The following is a 27,365-nucleotide window of genomic DNA, read 5'->3' on the forward strand; positions in this document are numbered from 1 at the left end:
GCTGCAATGCATACACATGCATACGGGCGAACTCAGTTGCGATCGCTAGTGAATCAGGCCCTAAAACTACTATTTGCCATTGATCTGTAGCAAAAGCTATGTACAGTATTACTGAGCTAAATGAATGGGATCAGTATGAAAGACCGCCGGACGCAGGTTCAAATCCCGATGCCGGAAGACCGGCAACAGAAGATCCCGACAGGTAAGTATTTTTACTATTACTAACCTTACCCCCCCAACCCTCCCATAGGGGTGCCTAACCCTAACCCCCCTCCCCAAGTGCCTAACCCTAACCCCCTCAATAAGCCCCTAACCTAACCCTCTCCGCCCCCATGGTTGTCCGCGCCTGCTGCCTGGCTCACCTTTGTTCAGTATGCTGGGCGTCGGGCTCCCAGCGTAGGGATAATGATAGTTGTCGGGATTTTGACGCCTATCATTAGACCCCTGCCGGGATTAGACAGTCGGGAAGCCGGCGGTCGGCATTTCGATCGTCGGCTTCCTGACTGCATCCCAGATGAATGGTGTATTTATAACTACTGTAGTTAAATATTTCCACCATGCTGTCTTGCACTCCTTAGTAGCAGCAGGCTACTAAGATAGGAGGAGATGCTTCTCTAACTGAGCAGGCAGAGTGTGAGAGACAGTTTTGCATACTTGCTTTGTGTGAATTGGTTGATACATCCACTGTTCTAAAGATGTTAGAAACCTTTCTTATAAAACCTAATTAACTTTTTATGTGCTTATAAGATTTTCTATATTAAAGATTATTGGAGACGGTTAAAGATATCCACTAAGACATGATGATTTTTATTTTTACATCCTTTATTTATTGGGAACCAGCATAGAATAAAAGGATATGTCCACCCACAAATTAATCTTCTCCACTCTACCAGCAGAACTGTAGGGTCCCACGGCATGGATGGAACCACTGTACTTTGGGAGTAGTCCACCTGACTGGTGCTGCAGCAGATCCTTCCCTTTCTATCAACAATGTGAGAGGTTTCCAAAACTAGAGGTTTGCTCCATAAATAAGCCCCATGTCTCTAATTGTCAACTCGGCAGCAGAGTCACGTACCCTTCCAGAGAGTTCCCATAGTCTGTCCCAGGATAGCACTGGAAGTGATCATGTACCACTCATATCCAATAATATAGCAACATCTTCTGTGAGCTAAGGCCCTAATTCAGAGCCGGTCGCTCTGACAGAGCGCTCGCTCTGAATCAGGGCCGGTCTTTTTTTTTTTTTTAGAACGGCCTCCTGGTCGCTCGCATAGCTGTGGGTGACTACCCACAGCTATAGCAAGCGGCCAGGAAGATGGTTGCGATGGTCTTGCGATGAGACCCTTGTGGTAGAGTCTCGTCGCCGCAAGCCCCAGAGAAATTTCGACTCTAACAGAGCCGAAATCTCTCCCACTGACATCACTCGTGATGTCAGTGGGGCCGGCCCCAAACGGAGGCATTCACATGGGAACGCCTCCATTTGGGCAGCCACTCTCCCGGCCCGCTCACCAAAGGGGGCGTGCTGTCACTCAACATCGACAGCACGCCCCCTTTGGTACGAGACCCGGAGCGACGGATTGCCCATCGCTATGCGGGTCTCGCGCATGCGCACGACGGATCCGGCTCTGTCGTGCGCATGCGCTCTGGGCCACCATCGACCCGGTTGCGAGCGCTCAGCGCTTGCGACCGGGTCTGAATCAGGCCCTAAGTCTCTCTGCAGCCCAGCCCTCCCTCTTTAAGGATGACTTTAATTTATTTTCTCGACCTGCCTGCAGCCCCTCTCTAGAGTCAATGATGGTGTCTGTGCATGTCTGGAAGGAGACACAATCAGCATGTAACCAAGAAATGTAAAGAAAAAAAAAAAAAAATCAGAGATCTTTTATAAAAGTAATAACATTATCCAGAGCCAGCTTTCCAGAAGAACAGTTGGGTGCATCAAAGAAGCTCACCACCCCATGGAATCCATCTTTAACATGGTACCAAGTTACCGGGATTCCATTATCTTCCAGGCGTCTCTTATAGAGTAATCCCTCGTCACGCAGAATGTCAAACTCGCATGTTAAGATGTAGGCTTTTGGTAGAAGACGAATCACGGAGTCCTCAGCCAGCAGCGGAGAGAAGTGAGGTTCAAATACTCGTTTGACTTTTTCATAGACATGACTTTTATAGGCGGCCATCTTGTGGGGTTTGTAGCCTTTGGCCTTAAACTCCTCAGGAATATTATCAGGGTTCAGCCATTTGCTGAATTTCATTCTCATTTGCGGAGGAACATGACTGCCACGCAGAATGTCTTTACATAAATCATCATATAAATAACCTACATAGTGCAGTTTGTAGAATATCGCGCGCTCTCGGAGTAATAGAGGGACCATGCTGTTTTGTTGGTGTGAGGGCAAATTGTAGTCAACCATCTGGACTACTGGGTATATCAGCACCTGGGCCAGAGGCTTTGGGAGATCTGTCCTGCTCACCAAGGCTTGGCAAACGGCAGCCGTAAGATTACCCCCTGCGCTATCTCCACATATTATGATAGAGGAAGGGTTCACTCCGTGATCCTGAGCCGTCCTAAGGAAGTGAGTTGTGGCGCTGAGACAATCGTCGAATGCTGCTGGATACCTGTGTTCTGGTGCCAGGCGGTACCTAAAATAAACAGTTCCGTAGTCGTTATATTTATGTTCTGTTAAAAAATTGCACCTCAAATTTTGGATATACATTAGTTTTACTGGAATTAAACTCTATAACCGTTTTTCTTTTTACTCTAACTCAAATTCATTGTATTTATTGATTTTTTATTTTTTTTTATCAGGACCACTCATTTTGTTATCATAGCTAAGTAAACATAATTTTCAGTAACTACTGTATATAGGGCAAAAAGGAGAACATTGATACAAAGTGGCGTATTTTCATACTCTTTCCCCTGTTTGCTTTAACAAAATAAAATATAAATTTTGCAACTTCTAACACTTACAAACAGCAGTGGCTCCTACCCTCTTGCATTAGGGAGGCTGCCACTGCCGCTGGCCGGGTCTAAGCGCCTGTGCAATGGATCTGGCATTCGTACAAGTGGTGGTGGTGCCACACATGCACAAACCATCGGCTGCAGCCCCTAGAAGCCAGGTAGGGCTGCCTGAAAGGCAGAGCAGTGACTTCCACTGGAAACTGCTCTCTGCTAATTGCAGCCCGGACTGGCAGTCCTAGGGGAAGAAAACACCTCTTGCTGAGGCTGTTTGTCCTGTGTGTTACTGGCAGGTAGCGCTTCCAATGGGAAGCCACAGCCAGTCACAGTATAGCCAGTGCAGTCACGGACTGCAACTGGCTCTCTAAGGCGACAGATTTTACTGGGGGTGGCTGCAGCCCCTAGGTAAAATTTGCCACTGCAAGGATGTCTTCATTGGAGGTTTGGCATGGTATATGGAGTGTACTACTGCTCTAGCTCCATGATGCTTCTTTACTGGAAGCATCTGTCCTTTACCAAGATGGCCGAAAACAGTATTACGACGCATGAGCGGAGCCATCTTGCCACTGAGTTAGAGCACCACAGTACTACACGGACGTAATAGTACTGTGGTGGGTCCGTAATTCAGACAGCAAGCGGGATCCTGGCACTAGAATTCAACTGTCGGCATCCCAAGTATTAGGGAGAGGGTTAGGTTTAGGGTCATGGTTAGGCACTAGGGGGAAGGTTAGAGTTAGGCTGTGAGGGGGAGGGTTAGGCTGCGGGAAAATTGGTTTAGGGCACTTACCTAATTGGGTCGGGATTCTGACTGTTGGGATGCCACTGTTGGTGTTCTGACCACCGGGATCATGGCTGCCGAGATACTGTACCAAACCCATTTGAATGATACAGTATATGTGAAGTATACCTGCATTTCCCTCTATATAGGTTGGTGATCTGCACAAGCCGATTATGTTGGAGTCCCTTTCCCATATTTTGATAGTAAAGTTATCTCCAATCGAATCCAACTGGCACAATGTGAGCTGTACAAAATGTAAAGGTAAAGAAAATTTGGGGTTGATGTGCCCTTTCCTTTTGACAGGTTTTCATATGTGTGACAGTATATGAACCATGAGAGTCTGTAACTGCACAGACAAAACGCGTTGGCCACTCAACTTCATGGACTGTTTTGCGTCTCTGGGCCCTGTATAGACCCCAGAAATGTATTCACAGAGGATTGCAATAACTCTCAGGTACTCATCTTCATTAAGTAAACTGAATATGTGTGAAAAACAAAGTTTACATACCCAACTGAGACAACGACAGCTCCAGACGCCTTTGCGATGTATCGACAGTGATTGTCATAACTATCTATAAGAATAAATGAGCACATTAAACAAAACACTGGAAATGGTGTTCAGTTTCCCAGCACATGTCAAGACATTTTGATCATTACTTTCGGTGGAAGAGTAATAGTTATTGGCAGATTTGCCACTAGAGTCGTGAGGCACATGACTAGGGAAGCCACCTATTGGGGGGCGACACAGCAGACAGTCCACTCTACCCCCACCCCCCTCTGCATCAGAGCTGCTGCTGATCCATTTGCTCTGTAGCAGTGCCAGAGGGGAGGTAGGAGGAGAGGAGGGGGGTCACGTTCGGCAATTTGTGTGTGCGGAGAGAGCTACCTGCAGGTTCCTGGAGGCTTCATGACCACAGTATATCTCTTTAATCAGGCCCATAGTTTCCACACTACACCCTCTGTGGGACAGGTTCTCCAAGTGTAGTGGCAACAGAACACAGAGCCCTCATAGGAATTCATGGATAACTATATTAGGTTATCTACAGTGAACTTAAGAGATCCATTGTCTAATGTATAAATGGCATTTTACTGACTGTGAGCAGAACCCAGAGACAAACAGAGGGTGTATTGTGGAAACTATGTTCCAGATGGGGATGCAGTCAGGATACCGACGGTCGAAATGCCGACCGTCGTCCTCCCGACTGTTTAATCCCTATTGACAGGCGTCAAAATCCCGACGCCCGGCATACCGAACGAAGGTAAGCCGGGCAGCGGTCCGCGGAGGGAGGGTTAGGTTAGGGGCTCCAGGGGGGACTTAGGGTTAGGCACTCCCTGGGAGGGTTAGGGTTAGGCTAGGGAAAGGGGGGTTAGGTTTAGGCACTAGGGGAGGAGGATAGGGTTAGGCACCCCTAAGGGAGGGTTAGGGTTAGGGGTGGGTGGGAGAAGATTAGGGTTAGATAGTCTACTTACCGATCGGGATTTGGATGCCTGCCGGTCTTCTGCCGTCGGGATTTGAACCGCCGGGCATACGTCCAGCAGTCATTCATACCGATCCCTCCAGATGAATGTAGTCTCCAAGATAAAAATAGTGGTAGTAGATACTATTGGCAGGAAAGCCGAGTAGCAGCGTCAGCGGTCGGTACGTCCTGACAGTGGGCCTGATTCAGAGCCGCTCGTAAGCGGCCGCTCGTTCGCTCCGAGCGATATTCGCACATCTGCGCAAGCGTATGGGTCGTAATGCGCGTGCGCCAACCAGTCAGTGCGATCGGAAATCGAGTGCTCGCCAAATAGCGAGGGCCTGCAAATTTGAGTGACAGGATGAGGCGTTTGTGGGTGGTAACAGGGGAAGGTGCTTGAAAACGGGGAGTGGAGATCCGAACGCAGGCGTGCCAAACGGTCAAAACGGGCGTTTTAAGGGTGTGCATGATTAACAAAGCAGCGTCATCGACCACGTCACTTGGTTGTCTCTTAGCCTGAACTGTTCGCATCATTGCGGTAGGAAAATCCTACCACAACCACTGCGAGCAGTTCAGACGCCTTTCGATGTACTCGATTAATCAAATAAATAGCGGAGATGATGTAGGATGCGAGCGGCCAGGGGGCGTCTTTACAAAATAGCGAGCGCATGTTTCGTTCGCTCGCTCAGACATAGAGGCGTCAACAGACCGCAAAGATCGAGCACTCAATTTAAATAGCCGGCCCATTTTTCTGAACGAGCGAGCGCAAATAGCGTCCGGCTCTGAATCAGGCCCTGTGTCCGATGTAATACCTGGATCCCATGTGAAGTTGTAATAGTGGAACTTATTGGCATAAAGGTTATGCAGCAGGGCCAGCAGTGGCAGCAGCTGTTCAGTTCTAACGATGTCCAGTGAGATGTACAACGGCATCTGATGTCACGGTATTGCAATTGGAGTGTAATACTCACAATACCATCTCAAGCTCACCAGATAAAAGGCAGTATTAAAAGCTTGACGCGTTTCCGTGCTAATGAGCACCTTCCTCAGGAGCGTGTAGTCTGGCACAGCAGAGTCCCCAAGTCTTTGCTATCTGCTGTGCCCGCTGGCATCTTTCCAGATACATCACTGGAAATATGGCGTTGCCAGGAGCCGCCGCGCAAATACACTGGTGGGTCCTTTGACCCATGGGCCTGTGTGCTTCTAACACCCTGCATCTATTATAGATATGCCATTGAATATAGGTCTGGTTACACTCCTGGAAACACATCCTTTACCGTATGGATACAGAAAATTTTAAAACAGTCATGTATTCTATTCTGAAATAAAGTTTGTAAAATGTCATCATATAAAAACTCAACTGTTTTCTGAACTGCACTTGGATGAACCTTAGATATCTCATACAAAGGTCAAGCAGGAGACCTGACCGTATACAGTGCAGAGGGTGAGCCCGCAAGGCAGGTAGAGCAACTTAGCTGATTTACAGTTGTATATGATAAACTGGTGATGACTATCCTGAATTACCTGCATGACCGGAAGAACAGTGATCTTCTAATACAGTTGCATACGCTCAAAGGGGATGGGTACGGGATGCCGGCGTTCAGGATCCAGGTGGTCAGAATGCCGCCGCCGGCATCCTGACGGGGTTAGAATACAGATACTTTGTTGGTCGGTATCCCAAAGCTGGGTACACACTAAACAATGTGTGTACCCAGCGATATCGGCAGCGGCGAGACCCAACGGGGGTTCCGGCATCGGTAAGTGCATACACACATGAACGATTGCGGGGGGGGGGAGCTAACGATATCCCCAGATTGGCCTTAATCTGCAGACAACTGGGGATATCGTTAACGACCCAGGGGAGCGCACATTGTTAACGATTTAGTGGGTACACGATGCTAACGATATATCGTACGATCCAGCCAATATCGGCCGGATCGTACAATACATCGTCTAGTGTATACGCACCTTAACCCTCCCTACCCTGACCCTCCCTCCCCGATGCCTGAACCTAACCTCTCCCTCCCCTCACCCTAAACCTAACCCTCTCCCCTTAGTTCCTAACTCTAACCCTCCCACTAGTGCCTAATCCTTACCCCCAACCCTAACCCTCCCTTTATCCCTGCTACTTACCTTCGGGATTCCGGCAGTCGAGATGCCGGCGCCGGGATTCTGACAGGTGTCGGGATTCTGGCGCCGGCATTCTGACCGCCGTAATCCCCTCCATTGGTATATTAACTGGATCCCCTCTGAGAGAGATCCCGGAGGGGAGGTCCAAAGGTCAGTTTCTTTTCTTTTTATGAATTCAGTAATCAGTCACAGCAGTAACTCTTCTCTGTGTGGAATCTTGCTAAAGCTCATTACAGTATATCTATCTTGCACAAAGACAAAACTGGGCAAAGACCAGTTTGACTGGTTTCCTCCCCAAATAAAACCTGTGGAGCGTGCCTTTAGTCTATTTAGTAAACATAAAACCGATTTTCCCCAGCAATTAGCAGGAGAAAGCAAGATATTGCGCTTCTGCATATGTAGCAAAGAGAAAAGTCACAGATTTCCCATTTTCTCCTGTCAGATTGCTGCAGCCCCCAAAGGTAGCAATGGGGGCTTCTCAAAACATAAAGCCATCTCTGGATGGTGTTATTACTAGAGATGAGCGGTCCGGATTGCCTTGAATCCGGACCGTTCAAAACTTTTTAATCAGAGCCGCATCAGAGTCCTGGCTCGGGGTTTCCCGCCAGGCTCAGATGTCAGATCGAGGCCGAACGTCATCCTCCCGGCGTTGGATTCTTGCTGGTATGGATTCCATTTAAGGAGCCATGGCCGGGACTTTGCGCCATTTCACTCCAGTCCAATCACTCTTCTGCATGCTGCGCTCTGCGGTGTACAAGTGTGTTGCTGGGGGTGTGTCCATCTCTAAGGGGCTGTGTTGCTGTCACTGCGTTCATCTGTAAAGGGCTGTGCTGTCACTGTGTCCATCTCTAATGGGCTGTGGGTGCTGTCACTGTGTTCGTCTCTAAAGCTGGCCATACATCTAAAGATTATCTGTCCAACCAGCCAACTAGTTGATTGGTTGGAATGAAAATCTGGTAAGGAATACAATCAGCAATTTGTTCCCAAACACTGGAAAATGGACCAAAACTGTTGTTTGAACAAATAGTTTAGATCAAACATTTAACAAACTTGTTTGAATTACCATTTTCATCTGTTTCCTGGCATTTAGGAGCAAATTGCTGATCATTATTTACTCCCATATGTTACCAGATTTTCATTCCAACCAATCAACAAGTTGGCTGGTTGGATGTAAGTTGGTCTAGTGTGTGGCCAGCTTTAGTGATTGTTTGGAATGTAAATCTGGTAAGGAATGGGAGTAACTGATGATCAGCAATTTGCTCCTAAATGCCAGAAAACAGATGAAAATGGCGTCAGACAAGTTTGTTAAATGTTTGATCTAAACAATTTGTTCAAATAACAGTTTTTGTCCATTTTCTGGCATTTAGGAGCAAATTGCTGATTGTCATTTGCTTTCATCCCTTACCAGGTTTTCATTCCAACCAATCAACTAGTTGGCTGGTTGGACAGATAATCTGTAGATGTGTGGCCAGCTTAAGGGGCGGTGGTCCTGTCACTGTGGCCATCTAAGTGGCTGTGCTGTGTCCAGTCCCCTTATTCTAATTAGTCTGATTCCATCACAGTGGTGCTGCACTTACTCCGCAGGCCCCACCCACTGCGTTCACCGTGTAACTCCATATTTGTCAGCAAAAAAAAATCAAAACATAAAAATTATTGTATTTGACCTGTTCTGCGCACTGCACCCCAGTACACTGTAGTACCCCAGAGAGTGTGTGTAAAAGCGGTCTGACTCCATGCAGCTGTGAGGTGGTCAAAATTGACTGGAAATTAATGTTATTGAGGTTAATAATACTCTAGGAACAAAAATTGCACAAATTATGTGATTTAAAAAAAATGCAAAACCAAAACCAGTCACGGCGGTTTGGCAAATCCAAATCCGAACCACGAATTAGAGCCAAATCTAGCAATAATGGTCCGACACACTTCTCTAGTTATTATTACCTGCTTGCACTGGAGACAGTTCTCTTCCTGCTTTTTCCCACAGTTCCTCTGACCCATTCTGTGTACGTGTGGGCAGGCGCACAAGTACTGGGCTACACAGATGGTGTAATGGTTGCTACACAGATGGTATAATGGTTAGTATTACAGCCTCACAGCACTGAGGTCTTGGGTTTGATTCCCACTATGGCTCTAACTGTGTGGAGTTTGTATCTTCTTCCTGTGCTTGCATGGGTTTCTTCCAGGTACTCCTGTTTCCTCCCACACTCCAAAAATTGGCTCCCGACAAAAAAATTTGAGCACGTGGTAGGAATTATAGATTGGTAGCTCTGCTGGGACAGGGATTGAAGTGAATGGCTAAATTCTCCCTGTAAAGTGCTGCGGAATGTGGGCCTGAGTTGAACGCTATGCCGATTCTCACACAGTTGAGCAATTATCGATGGTCAGCACATGCGTCATACAACCGCATTGTGCGCTCATGGCGAATACATTTCAATCTAAATCACAGTGAGGATTCACTCTCAACTGATTGACAGGAAGAGACAGTTTTGTGGGTGATTACGGGGCGTTTCGTCCAAAACTCGGGTGTGTCTGGGCTGTTTCTTGGGCATGTACTAGCCAGCTTCTGCGATTTGGCACGCAGAGAACAAAGCTCCATCATCTCAGTTACCGCGGCCATTCTGATTGGCCATAGACTCACTTTCGGAGCTTGAGTGCAGCTGCATTCGCCATCTTCAGAAGGCGAACGCTCCTGCTCCGGGCTCGCAACCAGCTCCTTCCCTATGGGAAGGAGCCCCGGGTTGCGGAGAGGGATCCTTTCGGATCCCTATGAAAGGAGCAGTGAAATACTTCAGAGAGACAGCTGATTTTTGGATCAGCTGTCTCCGTGCCGGAGCAATGATGAATTGCTCCGGCATCCGCAGCGCGTTAAAATGTTAATTACCGGGGTCCCGAACCACAAAATTAACATCATGAATAGGCCCCTTAGTGATTTGCTGCAGCCTCATGAATACTAATTCAGCCAACATAACTGCAGCCCACACAGTACAAAACAATAGGTGAAACACGATCATTGACTTCCTTACCAATGCTTCCTAATACAAATCCTCCTCCATGGAAGAACATAATTCCTTTCCTGTCACCATCCGAGGGTGATCTGGGCTGGTAGACTCTCACAGGCACCCCTTCAAATTCCAAGTTTTTCGTGAAGAGCTCTGGATCCTCCTTAGTCCTCATAATTTTCATTAACAAATTAAAAAAGACAATCTCACTGCATATTCCAAGTTTCTGACAAGTCTTCCCCTAGTTATTTGAAGAAAAAAAAATAGGAATCTTTTTAATCACCAACACACGTCATGGCTGTTATACTATGGCTAAATATATTATAATGATAATTCCATACAAAAAGCTCAAACAGCAAAGCATATCACAGAACATAAAACAGGCTTTTTTCATGTTTTTTTTGTTATATTTTTAGGTTCTGTACATGCTTGCCTATGAGATGAAAAGGCACAGTGGGAAAAGGTGAGGTGGGCAGAAAGCAGAAACATTCAAGTAATTCAGCACTGTTACGTATGACGCCATTCGATGAGAATCGAGTTATTTGTCCCCGCCCCTAATTAATTAAATATGTGTCGTTTGCGGTGCTTCTCCTCCCCAGGCTTCTCCCGGGAAGGGAATCTCAGATGTCGGTAAGTATGGTGTACGTACAGAGGGCCTGATTCATAGCCGCTCGCAGAAAGCGAGCGCTCGCTCTGAATCAGGGCGGACGCTTTTTTTTAAAAAAAACGGCCTCCTGGCCGCTCGCATAGCTGTGGGTGACCACCCACAGTTTTTGTGAGCAGCCAGGTGATGGGTCTTGCGATGAGATGTGGTAGGGTCTCGTTCCCGCAAGCCCCAGTGAGCTTCTGGCTCTAATAGAGCCAGAAGCTCACCACTGACATCACTCGTGATGTCAGCTGGGCCGCCCGAAAATGGCAAGCGTTCCTTTGGGAACGCCTCTGTTTGGCCAGCCACCCCCCCCCCCCCCAACCCGCCTAAACGGGGAGAGCTGTTGATCAACATTGACAGCCGCCCCTTTTGGATGAGAGCGCCGGAGCGAGTGATTTCTCGCTCGCTCCAGGGCACGCACTGTGCGCACGCCGCGCGTTCACTCTGCCCAGTCATCGACCCGCTTGCGAGCGGGTATGAAAGGGCCCCGAGTTGCAGTTTTGTGTATTGAAAATGTAGTGGGTGTTCCTGAGCGGTGGTCTTAACGCAGGCACGGAGATGGTCCATATTATGGGAGTGTCATGGGCCTGACGCATACTTGCCGACACTCGGGCTGCCCCCTCCGGGAGGGAGCGGCCAGGGCGGCTTAGCAGGGGGGCGGGGGCGGCTTAGAGGGGCATGGCCGGGCACATTTAGGGATGGAGCTGTGGGCGTGGCCAAGTAGTTTTGGCCCCGCCACACAATGCTGACAGCGAAGCGTCATCAACACCCCTACTGCGGGTGTTTGTGGCTGCATTGCAGGGGGACTGGAGGGGCCGGGAGGCTTGACTACTTTTCCGGGGGGTACACAGATGCTCGATCGCTGACATAGGAGGCCCTACAGAACATGGCCTGAGAAACAGCACCTGCCATAGGACTGGTACAAGTTTCGCTGGTGCGACCGATAATGGCATCTAAGGACACACCAATCAGTATTACAGCATGCATGGGTGCTAAACGTGGGCATGTAGGTCCTTGCACATTCCGATGCATGGATGTACAGTGACTTCTGCGTCATATGTTTGACAGAGAGATTAAGGCCCTGATTCAGAGCCGGACGCTCTGACCAGAGCGCTCGCTCTGAATTAGGGCCGTCCTATTTAAATTTGGAGCGGCCTTCTGGCCGCACGCATAGCTGTGGGTTACCACCCACAGGTTATGCGAGCGTCCATGATGATGGTCGCGATGGTCAAGACCATCGCGACCATCGGGCTTGCGACGAGACCCTGCGGTAGGGTCTCGCTGCCGCAAGCCCAGGAGTGATTTTGGCTCTATCAGCCAAAGTGATTTTGGCTCTATCAGCCAGGCGTTCCCATGGGAACGCCTCCGTCTGGCAGCCACGCCCCCGGCACGCCCACCAAAAGGGGCGTGCTGTCACTCACCATCGACAGCACGCCCCCTTTGGTGCGAGACCCGGAGCGACAGCTTGGCTGTCGCTAGCCGGGTCTCGCGCATGCGCACGACGGAGCTCCCTCCATCGTGCGCATGCGCATTTGGGCACCATCGACCCGCTTGCGAGCGTCCTGCGCTCGCGAGCGGGTCTGAATGAGACCCTAAGTCCCCCATTTACTGATGAATTTTATCACCAAAGCGAGTGATAAATGTCACTGTGTATGATAAATGGTGCTCCAGCCAATCAGCTCCCAACTGTCATTTTTCTAACAGATGACAGTTGGTAGCTGATTGGCTGGAGCATCATTTATCATACAGTTGACAGTTGGGAGCTGATTGGCTGGCGCATCATTATCATACACAGTGAAATTTATCACTCGTTTTGGTGATAAAACTCGTTAGTAAATGAGGCCCATAATGCAGGTCTGTGGGCCTGATTCAGCAGTGCAGTGAAGGGTAGAAGCCAGTATCTCCGTCGGGTGACATAGATTTCCTGGCCTCTTCCTATAAACTGCGGCGGCCGGCTGCGGTACCCTATGGGTCACCGCAGCCGGTCGATGGTACACAGATTAACAGATACTGCGTTGAACAACGCAGCTCGGTTAAGTAATGCACAGGGGGCGTGATGCCTCCCGCTGCATTACCATATCTGCAATGGATCGCAATTGCAAAGCTGCCTGAGTGCATACATCATATATCTATAGTCTGAGTGCAGCTTTGCAATTACAATCCTTACAGAATCAGGCCCTGTGTCTACATAATTTATGTACAGTTATTATGATGAGGTCTGTAACACAAAAGGGGAAATATACTAAACAATGATTTGTCCAAATCACTGATTTTCGATGATTTTGGGCACGTGATTTAAAGCGGCGACTGCCTGATATGCCTTTAAAATGGATCCGGTTAATATACCGACGGAGGGGATTCCAGCGGTCAGAATCCCTGGCACTGGCATCCCGACCCCCGGCATCCCGAAGGTAAGTAGCAGGGTTAGAGGGAGGGTTAGGGTTGGGTTTAGGCACTCGGGAGGATTAGGATGCGGGAAGGGGGAGATTAGGTTTAGGCACTAGGGGGAGGGGTTATGTTCAGGCACTGGGGATGGAGGGTTAGGGTAGGGAGAAGGGGAGAGTTAGGATTAGACACTAGGGGGAGGGTTAGGGTGTGGGAATGGGGTGGTTAGGCTTTAGGCACTAGGGGGGGGGGAGGATAGGTTCAGGCACAGGAGAGGGAGCGTTAGGGTAGGAAGGGGGGGTTAGGATACTGACCAACAAAGTGTTGGTATTCTAACCATGTCGGGATGCCGACGTCGGGATTCTGACTTCCAGGATCCCGAACGCCGGCATCCTGTACCCACCATCACCTTTAAAAATATTGTCACTTTACATCTGCAAAATATATTGCAGAAAACTGGCATGTTTGGCAAATTGCTATTCGTTTACATTGCCCTCAGAGCGCTAAAAATGTATATAGATTTTGTTTTAGCAATGCAATAAAAATTTACTCACCAAAGTGGATAAAGCTGTTGTTATCCCATGAATTCTCCAAAGAAGTTTAGGATTTGTAATCCCAGGTGGAATCTCTGCTTTTGAACACTCATAGTAAGTGACGCTCGCAAACAGTAAAACACAACACAAGAGGAAAATGGCTATTACAGTTACCAGCATGGCAAGTCCTTCACACATCTTTCAGCTGCAAAGACCGTTGTTGTTGTGGAGGTGACCTGTTACACCTTGTACTTCCTGGATCCTTGCTTGGTGATGTAACTGTAGATAAGATTTGTTTCTGTGTCAGAGGTCTTAAACTATGCGGATAACTGATTGCAATATGCTAAACAAATCACTGTGGCAAGATACTAAGTCAACTTCTAATATTTGCTTTTGCAATTCGTATTTCTGATTTAATAAAATGATTAGCAAATTATTCACTTTTCTGCTGCCTTACAGAGAAAATAATATTAGAGGGGGGCGGATTTGGGCCCTCATTCAGAGCCACTCGCTATTTGCGGTCGTTCGTTCTAAAACAAGGGGTGGCTATTCAAATGAACCGTTCGCTGTTTGCGGTCTGTTCACGCCTCTATGTCTGAACGAGCGAGCAAAACATACGCTCTTTTATTTCTTAAAAACGCCCCCTGGCTGCTCGCACCATACGTCATGTCCGCTATTTATTAGATTAATCGAGTACATCGTACAGCGTATGAACTGCTCGCTATTCTTGTGGTTGCTTTTTTCCACCGCTATTTTGCGAGCAGTTCTGAGTTAAAAAAAACCAAGTGACGTGGTCAATGACGCTGCTGTATTAATTATGCACTCCCTTAAAACGCCCGTTTTGACCTTTAAGCACGCCTGCGTTCGAATTCCACTCCCCCGTTTTCAAGCACCTTCCCCTGTTACCACCCACATACGCCTCATTCTGTCACTCAAAATAGCAGGCACTCGCTATATAGCGTACAAACGATTTTCGGCCGCACTGACTGGTTCGCGCATGCGTACTAAAAACCGTACGCATGCGCAGATGTGCGAACATCGCTCGGAACGAGCGTACTGCCGCTAGCGAGTGGCTCTGAATGAGGGCCTTGGTTCCAAGAGAACCGACAACAACTGAAGTTAGGGGTTCCAGGTCAAACAAATTCAGAGTTCGGAACCCCTTTGAGGTATCAAGTCAAACAGAGTTCCGGGTTCGGATCTCCCCTCGGGTTTTGGATTGCATGTAAACAGGTCAAAATAACATCATTTTAGCTGTTTTATTTATTTATTTAAAAAAAAAAACATCCAAAACACATGAGGGTGGTTTTGCAAAACTAAAACACGAAGATGAATCTGGATCATACTTGCCGACATTCAGCTCCCTCCTTCTGGTAGGGAGCTGAATATCTGCGCACAGAGGGGGGCGTGGCCGGGTAATGATGCCGCATTGGGGGTGGGGACGCGTAATCGCGTCATCATGGCCCCGCCCCCTCTTCACATAATGGTATTGTGAAGCAGGGGCCCGGGCCACGATGACGCCATTCAACGAGAATCACGTCGCTAGCTCCCCCGCTGCTGGGGTTTCTATTAGTAGTCCGGGGGGGGGAGGGGGCAGGCAGCAGCCGGGAGGCTTGCCTGCCTTTCACGGGGGGCGGGAGCGGCACCCGATATTCAGGAGGCTCCCGAACAAATCGGGAGGGTAGACAAGCCTGATCTGGATCCAAAACACAGGGGCGGGCACTCTTGACTAATTAATATAAAAGCTCTCTGGATACATTTCGGAATTCAAAGTAATATAAGGCTCATTTTAATGATATTTAGGCACTGCTAGAGGAAGTAGATCAGTAAGAGACTCTTGATTTCAAGCTAGTGGCCAGATAGAGAACTATGTTGACGGGGAGACATAATAAAGCGTCAGTTTTATGGTGGGTTTGAAATCACCGCACATCACTGTACATTGCTGTTAACTTTGCCCTGCAAGCCACCAGATTATTATCCAGCAGTTTTTAAATCATACCTGCCGAATTTTCTGTTGCCCCCTATGGGATGGGGAAACCAGGTCAGCAGACTCGGCAGTGCGGAAATGGAAGGTGGTGCATAGCCAAGCGGGCTGGGCAGGGTGGTGTCATGTTGCACTCGCATCATATTGGCCCCTATACAATGCCTTGGTTGGCCACGGAATGGGTATGATTCCCGTCAGCGGCAGCCCGACAGGAGCAGAGTGCGAAGCAGCGGAAGCCCGACAGCGCTGGAAATCCTGATCGTGGATAGGTAAGTATGTACTAACCTAACCTAACCCTCCTTAGGGGTGCCTAACCCTAACTTCCCACCCAAGTGCCTAACCCTAATCCCCCCTCTAAGTGCCTAACCCTAACCACCCCCTTCCCCGCTGCCTAAACCTAAGTCCCCCGGGGGGGTGCCTAACCCTAAGTCCCCCCCGGGGGTGCCTAACCCTAACCCTCCCTCCCCCTAGCCTAACCCTAACCCTCCCGGGGGAGTGCCTAACCCTAAGTCCCCCCCGGGAGCCCTAAACCTAACCCTCCCCCCCCACGGCTGTTCGGTCGCGGCGCCCGGCATCACTACAATCGTGATGCCAGGCGCCGGTCTCCCAGCGTCGGGGAAATGCGGGCGTCTACATCTAGATGCCCGGCATTTCACCCATGCCGGGATAAGACAGTCGGGAAGCCGGCTGCCAGTATTTAGGCAGTCGGCTTCCCGATTGCTTCCCGTTGGCCACGATGACGTGATTCTGTGCAAATGTCGTCATTAGGCCACCCGGACCGCCCACTTCACTAAGGAAGTAGACGGCAGCAGGGAGGTACCAGGAAACTTGCCCACTTTTCCGTCTGGCTGCTAGAGCCAATCCAGATTGACAGATGTTCCAGGAGAGTAGACATGTATGTTTTAAACCCCTAGACCACAAGCGGTTTGGGAAGAAAACACCATTGCTAGTAGAGATGAGTGATTGGAATTCAGAGAAAGACAATTTTGGAACCACATTGTGGGGAAATAAGATACAACTCGGTTCCTTATTAACACTGGTCACATATTTTTCATGATGAATAGGCCACTAAGAAACGCACTAGTACATTTACTATAGTTTTTAACACCATTTTATTCATGTCAAAAACAGAAGCAATATGCTTTCCTAAAATATAAAAGTTAATCTGGCAATTTGGCATTTTGAATCATCCTAGACCAGGTTTCCCATACAAGCAACCCAACGCGTTTCGTATCCTCACTCGTCAGACAGACTGCTTAAACTGTGACAGATTACAAATGTTTGTATGTGATGATGTAAAATTATGTAGCTATTCACAAATGAGAAAGAAAAGAATATCCCTGCCTTTACTTGAATAACAAATATCCTAATCTGCCTCTCTCATCACTACATTATATTAGACCACTTGCAGACTTCAGAATCCTGAAGCTTCTTTCATCCCTGTCATAGATCAGTTTCACTGCCAATCGCCATCTGTCATTCCAAAGCAGAACATTTGACTTTATTGTTGAATCTTACAGTATGTAATTCACTGCATGTTTGCTTAGTTATAACTACTTCATTCACATTGTTGTCCTGGTGTTTAGTGTGTACACTTAAATCAGCTATTACTTTACTTCTTAGCTGTTTCTCATAAAGAGACTAAGGGCTTCATTCAGAGCCGCTCGTAAGCGGCCGCTCGTTCATTCCGAGTGATGTTCGCACAACTGCGCATGCGTACGGATCGTTATACGCATGCGCGAACCAGTCAGTGCAGCCGAAAATCGTTTGTTCGCTATATAGCGAAGGCCTGCTAATTTGAGTGACAGGAGGAGGCGTATCTGGGTGGTAACTGGGGAAGGTGCATGAAAACGGGGAGTGGAGATCAGAACGCAGGCGTGCTTAAAGGTCAAAACGGGCGTTTTAAGGGTGTGCATAATTAATACAGCAGCGTCATTGACCACGTCACTGGGTTGTTTTATAGTCAGAACTGCTCGCAATATAGTGGTAGGAAAAACCAACCACAAGAATAGCGAGCAGTTCATACGCTGTTCGATGTACTCGATTAATCTAATAAATAGCGGACATGACGTATGGTGCGAGCGGCCAGGGGGCGTATTTTTCAAAATTACGACCGCACGTTTTGCTCGCTCGTTCAGACTTAGAGGCGTGAACAGACCGCAATGAGCGAACGGTTCATTTGAATAGCCACCCCTTTTTTTTGAACGAACGACCGCAAATAGCGAGCGGCTCTGAATGAGGGCCAAACACCAGTCCAATATGTTCAGGAACAAACTTTTTCTTAACCAACTCATTGTCGTCTATGAAGTAGTTCAGAAGGAGAAAGAGGAGAGTAGACAGCAACACCACTTGTCACCTAACAGCACCGAGTCCTGTCCCCTAAAATATCAAGCTATCAGCCTGTGTCTCCCGTCCTTCTCCTGCGTCACCTGTTGGCCCTCAGTCGCTGCTAGGTGCTGAGAAAGGTAAGGGGAGATGCAAGGGGTGAAAAGGGGAGGGGAGAGGGGAGTGGAGGTAGGTTGATGGCCATCGCTAAGTGGAAGACAGTAGAGAGGAGAATTGGATCCCAGATCCATGTCAAATTGAATTAGGGGGCTAGTCATGAAGGGGGGAGGGGGGGGGCAGCAGCCACCTGGACTGCTGTGATGGATGTAAGAAAGAATAAACAGTAAAAGAAAAGACAGGTGGTGACTGGACAATGCTTACTTCAATCTGGGCCCAGGGAAGAGCAAACTTTGCAAGTGCACATAACTAAGTAATCCATACATGCCGGGTATCAGTGAAAGCCGGACCGGACAAGATTCCGGAACGCCGGACTGGGACAGCTCCCTGCAGCGACCTCTGCTGCTGAGGAGCTGTCAGTTGTATAATGCGCGTCCCCGAGTCCCCGTCCGGGGGGTGTGTCAGTGACAGGCAGGGAGCGTTCATTATAGTGGCTTCCTACCGGACCAGATGCCGGAACGGACCAGCTCTGCTGCTAAGAAGCTGTGTCCAGGGGTTGTGTAGAGACAGTCGGTCACCGGGGGGGAGGGAGAGATTACAGCCGGCTCCCTTGGACAGACAGCGCATTACAGCAGAGCTGTTCCGTTCCGGCGTCCCGGCATCTGGTCCGGCAGGGAGCCACTGTAATAGCTGACAGCTCCTCAGCAGCAGAGGTCACTGCAGGGAACTGTCCCAGTCCGGCGTTCCGGAATCTAGTCCGGTCCAGCTTTCCCCCCAATCCCATAAATGCCTACTCTCCCAGGAATCACGGGAGGCTCCCAATTTTTCGGGTAACCCCCCCTGCGGTCCCGGAAGAGTAAGCATATTCCCCGCATCCCGCCCACTTCCTAGTGAAGTGGGCAGGATGGGGAGATTTTACCTGAAATTATGGGGTCGTCGGGAAGGGGCGGGGCTATAGCGTGAAATCGCATCATTTAGCCCCGCCCCCTCCTCACGGACCCGCAAATCACGGGGGGTTTCCTGTAAAGGGGGCGGGGCCTAATGCCGTCTGTCATCTGGCCCGGCCCCACCGAAGAGGAGAGCAGCAGGTCCTCCCGGAAAGCTGCCCAGGAATGCACTTTTTATCCAGCAAGTCCAAATAGACAACTCTAAAAGAATCCCTCACCATTGGGATTGATTTTCAGAGCTTTCTCATTAAACACTTAAGGTGCGTACACACACAACGATGTGAGTAATGAACGATTTTCGTTGAACGATTTTCGTTCAGTTTTTCCCTTGAAAAAGTGAACGAAAATCGTTTTACAAAGTAGTTGGTTTTATTTTACCTAATAAACGATTTTCTGTGTGAAAATGTTGCAACTTCTATTGAAAATCGTTCAGTTGGCCAGTCTGACTGAACTACAAACTACAAGTCGACAAACGTGAACACGCATGATCGATAAGCGTTTATCGTTTTACACTGAACGATTTTTTGAACGATAACGACGTCATTATAGTTAAATAGTTAAAAAAATTGTGTGTGTATGCAGCTTTAGGGGCACTAATATGGCACTAAGCAACACTCTAAAACAGGAGCAGCCCTGTGATTGCCCAAGTCAACTGCAGGTATCTCACAAATGGCCACAATCCACATTTAATAAACAAATTCTGTAATATTATTTTGGTCACAGAAACATACTATACCTAGGATTCCTTAAACTCATTTTACAAAAGGACTAACACACTTCACATTCCATACACTAAGGGGTAAATTTACGAAAGTGAGAGTTTTTAGAAGTGAGTTTTAAAAGTGATGTTGCCCAAAGCAACCAATCAGATTCTACCTATTATCTTCTAGAAGGTGCTAGTTAAATGTTAAGTAGAATCTGATTGGTTGCTATGGGCAACATCACTTTTAAAACTCACTTCTAAAAACTCTCACTTTAGTAAATTTACCCCAAAGAGTACATTTATACAAGAAGGTAATTGTATAGGTCTGTGTAGAAGAGCTTAAACTCTTTATAAGAAAGAAAAAAAAATGTCGACTTTGGAAGCTCTCAATGTGCGCTTGTTTGGAATGGCTCACACAAAGTATACAGAGAAGGAATGTGATTAATTTTGATTTTCGTACAAATTCCGGAATGAGCCTGGAAAACCTAACAATGTATGGTCTGTTTCCAAAGCCATATTAAAATATTTCACAGGATTTACCATCTCAAAAAGGAAACATCATCAACAGCATCTTAGAATATCTATTCAGTCTTCTGTTATTTACATGTGGTAGGGCTCTATTTACTACAATCCACATAACCACAACCTGATTAAGTAAAGGACTACTAAACATTGCTTAATAAATAATAAAATAATGAATAGAAATACAGTTATAGATGCAAACATTTCAGGGACTTGTCATCATAACCAATATTATTGTGAAAGCATTTATTTAATACACACAAGACCACGTGTATTCAGGAGAGACAATGGATTGAATTACACGCCCTGTAGGTTTGGGCGCTCAGAGGCGCCCCTTGCCGTCACACCCTGCCCCAGCACACGTCGTGCCAAAATAGATGCTTGAGTAGCAGAAAGATGGGTGCCAGACGTGAACAATGGATGCACCATGCATCATTCTATGTAGCAGGGTGCCCCTCAAGGCACCCTGCAAACTGTAAATGGGTGCTGTCAAGGGCAGCAACTATGTCAATTACTCGGCAGCAGCACCATTTGCACACTCCTTGTCAGAGCCGTAACTAGTCTTGTTGGTGCCCTGGGCCAGAAAGAGCAGTGCCCTCACCCCCATTTTTCAAATAGGGACATAAGACGGGTGCCCAAAAACAGGGTGTGTCCTCATGGGCTGCCATCAGACATTGTGGTCAGATACTGTAGCTCTATGTGTAAGGTGTCTGACTGCCATGTGAGAGGTGAAAGGTTTGAGTCCAGGGTATGGCAGAATTTTGAAATGTGTTAGATAAAGGAGGATGTGACTGAAGGTACTTGGGGAGGTGGCCAGATGGAGGGGAGGTGGGAGGGCGGTCAGCCAGGGAGGGGAGAGGGGCTGCCAGGAGATGCTGGGGATAAAAAAAAAAAAAAAGAGGAAGCTACAAGTGAAAATTATTATAAAACAGAAAATTGACAGGCCCGTATGGTGCCCCCGCCCTGTGGTGCCCTGTGCCAGGGCACATGTCGCACCACCCTGGTTGTGTCTAGTGGTACCAGATGCCCACTAGACACAAAGGAAACTCTTTGTTTTGTGTGCACAACCACTGATGAACAAAGGTGCAAGATTGTCCCATGCATGATTACTACTAAACATACTGTAGGTGAGTTAAACAATTTAGAACACCTACCACCTACCAATTATTTTCTGATCAGCACAAACTGTATTTTACTTTTGAATTTTCTGTTTATCATTATTTAGAGAAATAGGCTCAACTGAGAAGCCAGTCTGCTAAACTCCAAGAAATACTTTGAGGGTCCTGGAAGCACTGAAATTGTCCATCACCTTCTGTATTTCTAGGAGATAGGTTGAAAGCTCCACTGATTTGTAGCTGCATATCCTGACCCTGCACAACCCAAGCTTTTGTTCACACATACACACTAATATTTCTGTGACGTAAAACCTGCCTTACGGTCAAACTGATTTTTCAATCTGATTTATTATTATTTTCACCATTTATTTATATAGCGCACACATATTCCGCAGCACTTTACAGAGAGAATATTTGTCCATTCACATCAGTCCCTGCCCCAGTGGAGCTTACACTCTATGGGCCTGATTCAGACCCACTCGCGAGCGGCTGTCCGCTCGCAAGTGGGTCGATGGTCTGCACTGAGCATGCGCACGACGGAGGGAGCTCCGTCGTGCGCATGCGCCAGACACGACGAGCGAAGGACTTTCCTTCGCTCGTTGTGTCCGATCAAAGGGGGCGTGCTGTCAATGTTGATTGACAGCACGCCCCCTTTGGTGGGCGTGCCGGGGGCGTGCTTCCCTGACGGGGGCGTTCCCACGGGAACGCCTCCCGTCAGAAGCCGGCCCACTGACATCACTAGTGATGTCAGTGGGAGTGATTTTGGCTCTGATGGAGCCAAAATCACTCCGGAGCTTGCGGTTGAAAACCTCAACCGCAGGCTCCGGCTCGCAATTTCGATGGTCGCGATGGTCACGACCATCGCGGCCATCAAAATGCACGCTCGTATAGCCTGTGGGTGGTGACCCACAGCTATACGAGCGTCCAGGAGGACGCTCCATGAAAATGGAGCCCGGCCCTCATTCAGAGCGTACGGCTCTGAATGAGGGCCAATATTCCCTACCACATGCACACACACACATACCCACTAGGGTTAATTTTGTTGGGAGCCAATTAACCTTCCAAAATATTTTTGGAGTGTGGGAGGAAACCGGAGCACCCAGAGGAAACTCACGCAAGCACAGGGAGAACATACAAACTCCACACAGTTAGGGCCATGGTGGAAATTGAACCCACAACCTCAGTGCTGTGAGGTAGTAACGCTAACCATTACACCATCTGTGCTGTAAGTTCCCAGCACTCACCTATATAGAAATGCTGGGTCAGAGGAGTTTAGTGACATGAAGGGAGAAAGCCACTGGCATAAAAAGGTTGTCCCAGCATGGCTAATTAGGAAATGAGGTATGAGCCCACCAAGTACAGAGAGACTGGTGCCAAGGAGGAGAAAGAAAAGATGCACAGCTATAGTGGTGTTTGGCATGGCCATCGCTGGGACCAATGTATTAGACCGGTGATATAGAATTGAAGAGCTGGATAGGTTTGAGACTCCCGGGGGGGTGCCTAACCCTAAGTCCCCCCCAGGGAGCCCCTAACCTATCCCTCCCCTCGGGCGGCTGTCCACGCCTGCTGTCCAACCTTACCTTCGTTCGGTATGCCGGGGGCGTCGGGCTCCCGGCGTAGGTAAAATGACAGGCGTCGGGATTTCGACGCCTGTCATTAGACCCTTGCCGGGATTAAACAGTCAGGCAGCAGCCGGTCGGCATTTTGACCGTCGGCATCCTAACTGCATCCCGTCCCAACAGCTCTTTCATTTACTCATGTTGTTGTACTTTGAGCAAGAATTGGCTTCGATTGAGGAATTTAAGCCATTGACAGCTGGTGAGCAACGTCTCATTCTTTAGAACAAGGAAGATGAAAAACAAGAAATAAAAGGACCACAATAACTGCAGTGGTTCTCCCCTGAACTGCGATCCTCACGTTTGTATGTATTTGAATGATTGGGTTTAATTATGATAAGAAGTGAATTGACGACCTTAAGGTAATGCTACACTTGCACCAGGTTCTGGTTATTTTATACCTATTTATTGATCTATTTATTAATTTTGATTTTTTTCACTTCTATTTTTTATTTTGCCGCTCATAATCCAATAACCTCCAGAAGCTGTGGGACACCACAAGTCCCTGGACATTTAACTTAGGACACCATCCTTTAGTTTCACTGTGAATGCATATGTGATTTTATTGCTTGAATTTCAGTAAACTATACTAAACATCATTTAGTATTAATTTTTAACATCACATCTGTATACCAAATCACCACGATTCATAAGTAGTATAGGATGTAGCGCTCCAGTATTTAATTTATTAATACTAACCCCCTGACTGGTTCTTGACACCCCCATAAGCAGATCTAGAAATATTTTTCCAATGGTGCACACCCTAATGTAATATGCTGTGCATGCCTATGGTCATAGACACGAAGTCCCTCACTCATAAAGGATAGCTCTTATTGAGAGAGCTGTCCTCAGGGGTGTATATACCCCTTGTCTAGGATAGCACTCGCCAGGGGCGCCCGCCAAGGGAGGGGTGCCACCCGCTGTGCCCCCAATGGCTAGGGGGTAGAATCAGGACAGGACTGGAGGCCTGGGAACGCCCCTGGCTCCTATACATACCGATGTTTGGAAATATCAGATGGAACCGGAGATATCGGGTGGGGAACGATTTTTAGAGATAACAGATGGGACCGATGTTTGGAGATATCGGATGTGACCGATGTTTGGGGATATCAGACGTTTGTAGATATAGCTGTTACCGATGTTTGTATATATCTGATGCAACCAAAGTTTACAGATATCAGATGAGACCGATGTTTGTAAATGTCGGATACGACCAAAGTTTTGTCATATCGGATTAGACCGATGTTTGTAGATATCGGATATGACCGATGTTTGGTTATATCGGATGTGACCAATGTTTGGATATACCGATGTTTTGAGAAATAGAATGGGATCGATGTTTGGAGATATTGGATGAGACCAATGTATGAGACCGGTGATATAGAATTGAAGAGCTGGATCGGTTTGAGACCGATGTTGATGAATTGAAGACCTAGATTGGTTTGAGACCGATGTTGATGAACTGAAGAACTGGATCGGTTTGAGACTGATATTGATGAATTAAAGAACTTGATCGGTTTGAGACCAAAGTTGATGAATTGAAGAACTGGATTGGTTTGAAACCAATGTTTGGAGATAACAGATGGGACCGATGTTTTGATAAATTGAAATGAATCGATGTTTGGATATATCAGATGGGACCGATGTTTGGAAATATTGGCTGGAACCAATGTCTGGAGATATCGGGTGGGAACGATTTTTAGGTAACGGATGGGACCGATGTTTGTAGATATCGGATGCGATCGATGTTTTGATATATTGGATGCAACAGGTGTTTCAATATATATCGAATGGACCGCTGTTTGGGGCTATCGGATGGGACCGCTGTTTGGGGCTATCGGATGGGACCGCTGTTTGGGGCTATCGGATGGGACCGCTGTTTGGGGCTATCAGATGGGACCGATGTTTGGGGCTATCAGATGGGACCGATGTTTGGGGCTATCAGATGGGACCGATGTTTGGGGCTATCAGGTGGGACCGATGTTTGGGGCTATCAGGTGGGACCGATGTTTGGGGCTATCGGGTGGGACCGATGTTTGGGGCTATCAGGTGGGACCGATGTTTGGGGCTATCAGGTGGGACCGATGTTTGGGGCTATCATGTGGGACCGATGTTTGGGGCTATCAGGTGGGACCGATGTTTGGGGCTATCAGGTGGGACCGATGTTTGGGGCTATCAGGTGGGACCGATGTTTGGGGCTATCAGGTGGGACCGATGTTTGGGGATATCAGGTGGGACCGATGTTTGGGGATATCAGGTGGGACCGATGATTTGTGATATTGGATCGGACCGATGGAGGATGGGGCTGATTGAAGATGGGACCGATATGAACAAGTCTCTGTGATGAAACCAGACTGGAGTACTAGATGGAACTGGAGACTTGATTTACCAGACTTGGAACTGGAATGTTATGGACTGGAACCATTCAGATACAGAGTACCTGGGAGCTCAGCACAAAGCTGTAACTTCTGCAGAAGCAACGTTGGCTATGCAGTCGAAATGCAGACGGTCGAAATGCCAACCGCCAGTTCCCGACTGTTAAATCCTGGCAAGGAGGGTTAGGTTTCAGGGCTCCCGAGGGGACTTAGGGTTAGGAACCCCCCAGGGAGGGTTAGGGTAGGGGAAGGGGGGTTAGCGTTAGGCACCCCCGGGGGGAGGTTAGGGTTAGCGCCCCGCAGGTCTTAGGTTTAGGGTGCAGGGAAGGGGGGGGTTAGGTTTTATTCACTTACAGGGGGGGTTAGGGTTAGGGTTAGGCACTAGGGGGGGAGAGGTTAGGGTTAGACACCCCTAAAGGAGGGTTGGGGGGGGAAGAGGGTTAGCAATAGTTAAAATACTTACCTTCGGGATTTTCAGGGCTGCCGGGATTTGAACCGTCGGACATAGGTCCGGCGGTCATTCATAGCGATCCCCAACGTTGTACTGGCAACTGGAGCCAGTCAGTAAATGGAATTTATAGGGGTGGATCCCTAGGGATTGGATGCTGCGATCAGCTGGTCTGGGAGCAGCGCTCTGAATGGAGGAAGAGTGTCAGGTGATATGGCTGTGCCCATACTGTTGTTTTGGAGGGAACTTTGGCGTGCAGCTTGTGTACCATCAGACTGAGGAGACTCACTGTGAGCAAGGGGCTGCACAGAGCCATCCCCATGCTTAGTGACAGGGCACTGAGCGGACGGGGCAGGAACAGCACAGGCAGACCTCAGCACCAGCCGGGAGCGATGTGCAGCGTGAGCGGACCTCTGTGCTATCTGGGAGTGATTCACAGCGCGAACGGACCTCAGTGCTAGTCTGGACAGACACACGGAGAAGTAGGTGGTTTTTAGGGTCCGGAGCGTGACACCCTTCTTATATTCTGGGGATGATTAATATTTGCGAGTACATTTGTTTTTGGGGAGCAGCCCACAAATATTTGTTAACAAATAGGGCCCTTTACTGCTTAGCCAGCCAGCCTTGGGCCTCCAGAGCGTGCATGAATAGGCCTGCGTGTGCAAGGTGAAACTGAAATGAATGAAAAATAGAAAAATAATAGTAATAAAATATATATATATTTTTTTAAGTTTTATTTAAATCAAATAAAGAATTATTACCTTTACCATGCCCTGCTAAGACCACCCTGCGATAGCAATAGTTGTCAGAGAACAGCGGCAATACTTGTACTTGGCAATTGCCATCTGCAGACATACTGTACTATAGGCATTCCCAGAGCTTCATAAACAGACCCCAGTTTCGGTGTAAAAACTTTTCTGTTGTAAAATGTGGTAGAAATCAGGGAAATGATTCAGAGAATGAAGAGACTATAAGAAAAAAAAGTGCAGTGCAGACAGGGGCGAGTACTCTTGAAACGCGCAAGTCCCTGGCGTGAGAGCCCCACATCTCTGCCAGTTGGGGGGAGGCCGGGGAGTGGCGTCTGGTGAGTGGAAATGTATTTGTGGCTGGAAATGTCCTTTAAAGGATTAAAAAAACAAAAAAACAGCATTATGAAAAACTGGTTTGACAATTGGTGTTATTTATATTCAGTATGTATCTGTACTCTGTCCCTCCTTGGCATACATAAGACATAATGTCAAGTCAAAATCCTACTTTGCCCTGGGCCAAACATAACCTTACCCCACCTCTGTTACTTGGCTCTCTAGCCTGCTGTTGGAAGGGCTTGTCATTCAA

At 47.9% G+C, this 27,365-nt stretch overlaps 1 protein-coding gene across 1 annotated transcript; it reads right to left on the reverse strand.

Annotated features, from left to right (window-relative positions):
* Positions 1-1,625: 1,625 nt before the first annotated feature.
* On the reverse strand, positions 1,626-27,365 carry LOC148478223 (arylacetamide deacetylase-like 4). Its single transcript, XM_088455794.1, has 5 exons — positions 27,317-27,365; positions 13,903-14,160; positions 10,339-10,555; positions 4,240-4,303; positions 1,626-2,637 (listed from the first exon to the last, which is right to left on the reverse strand). The coding sequence occupies exons 2-5, from the start codon at positions 14,077-14,079 to the stop codon at positions 1,866-1,868; spliced, it is 1,230 nt and encodes a 409-aa protein (XP_088311920.1). The 5' UTR covers positions 14,080-14,160; positions 27,317-27,365; the 3' UTR covers positions 1,626-1,865.

Source organism: Taudactylus pleione, unplaced genomic scaffold, assembly GCF_031769625.1.
Source record: "Taudactylus pleione unplaced genomic scaffold, aTauple2 ptg000671l, whole genome shotgun sequence".
Classification (NCBI taxonomy): domain Eukaryota; kingdom Metazoa; phylum Chordata; class Amphibia; order Anura; family Myobatrachidae; genus Taudactylus; species Taudactylus pleione.

What these genes read in the sequence shown, in the direction of transcription:
- LOC148478223 (XM_088455794.1), bottom strand. Translation starts at nt 14,079, where the DNA reads ATGTGTGAAGGACTTGCCATGCTGGTAACTGTAATAGCCATTTTCCTC. An exon ending in ATTTGTATTAGGAAGCATTG is followed by an intron (nt 4,304 to 10,338) that starts GTAAGGAAGTCA and finishes TTATTCTTATAG; the next exon opens with ATAGTTATGACAATCACTGT. An exon ending in GCTGTCGTTGTCTCAGTTGG is followed by an intron (nt 2,638 to 4,239) that starts GTATGTAAACTT and finishes TGTTTATTTTAG; the next exon opens with GTACCGCCTGGCACCAGAAC.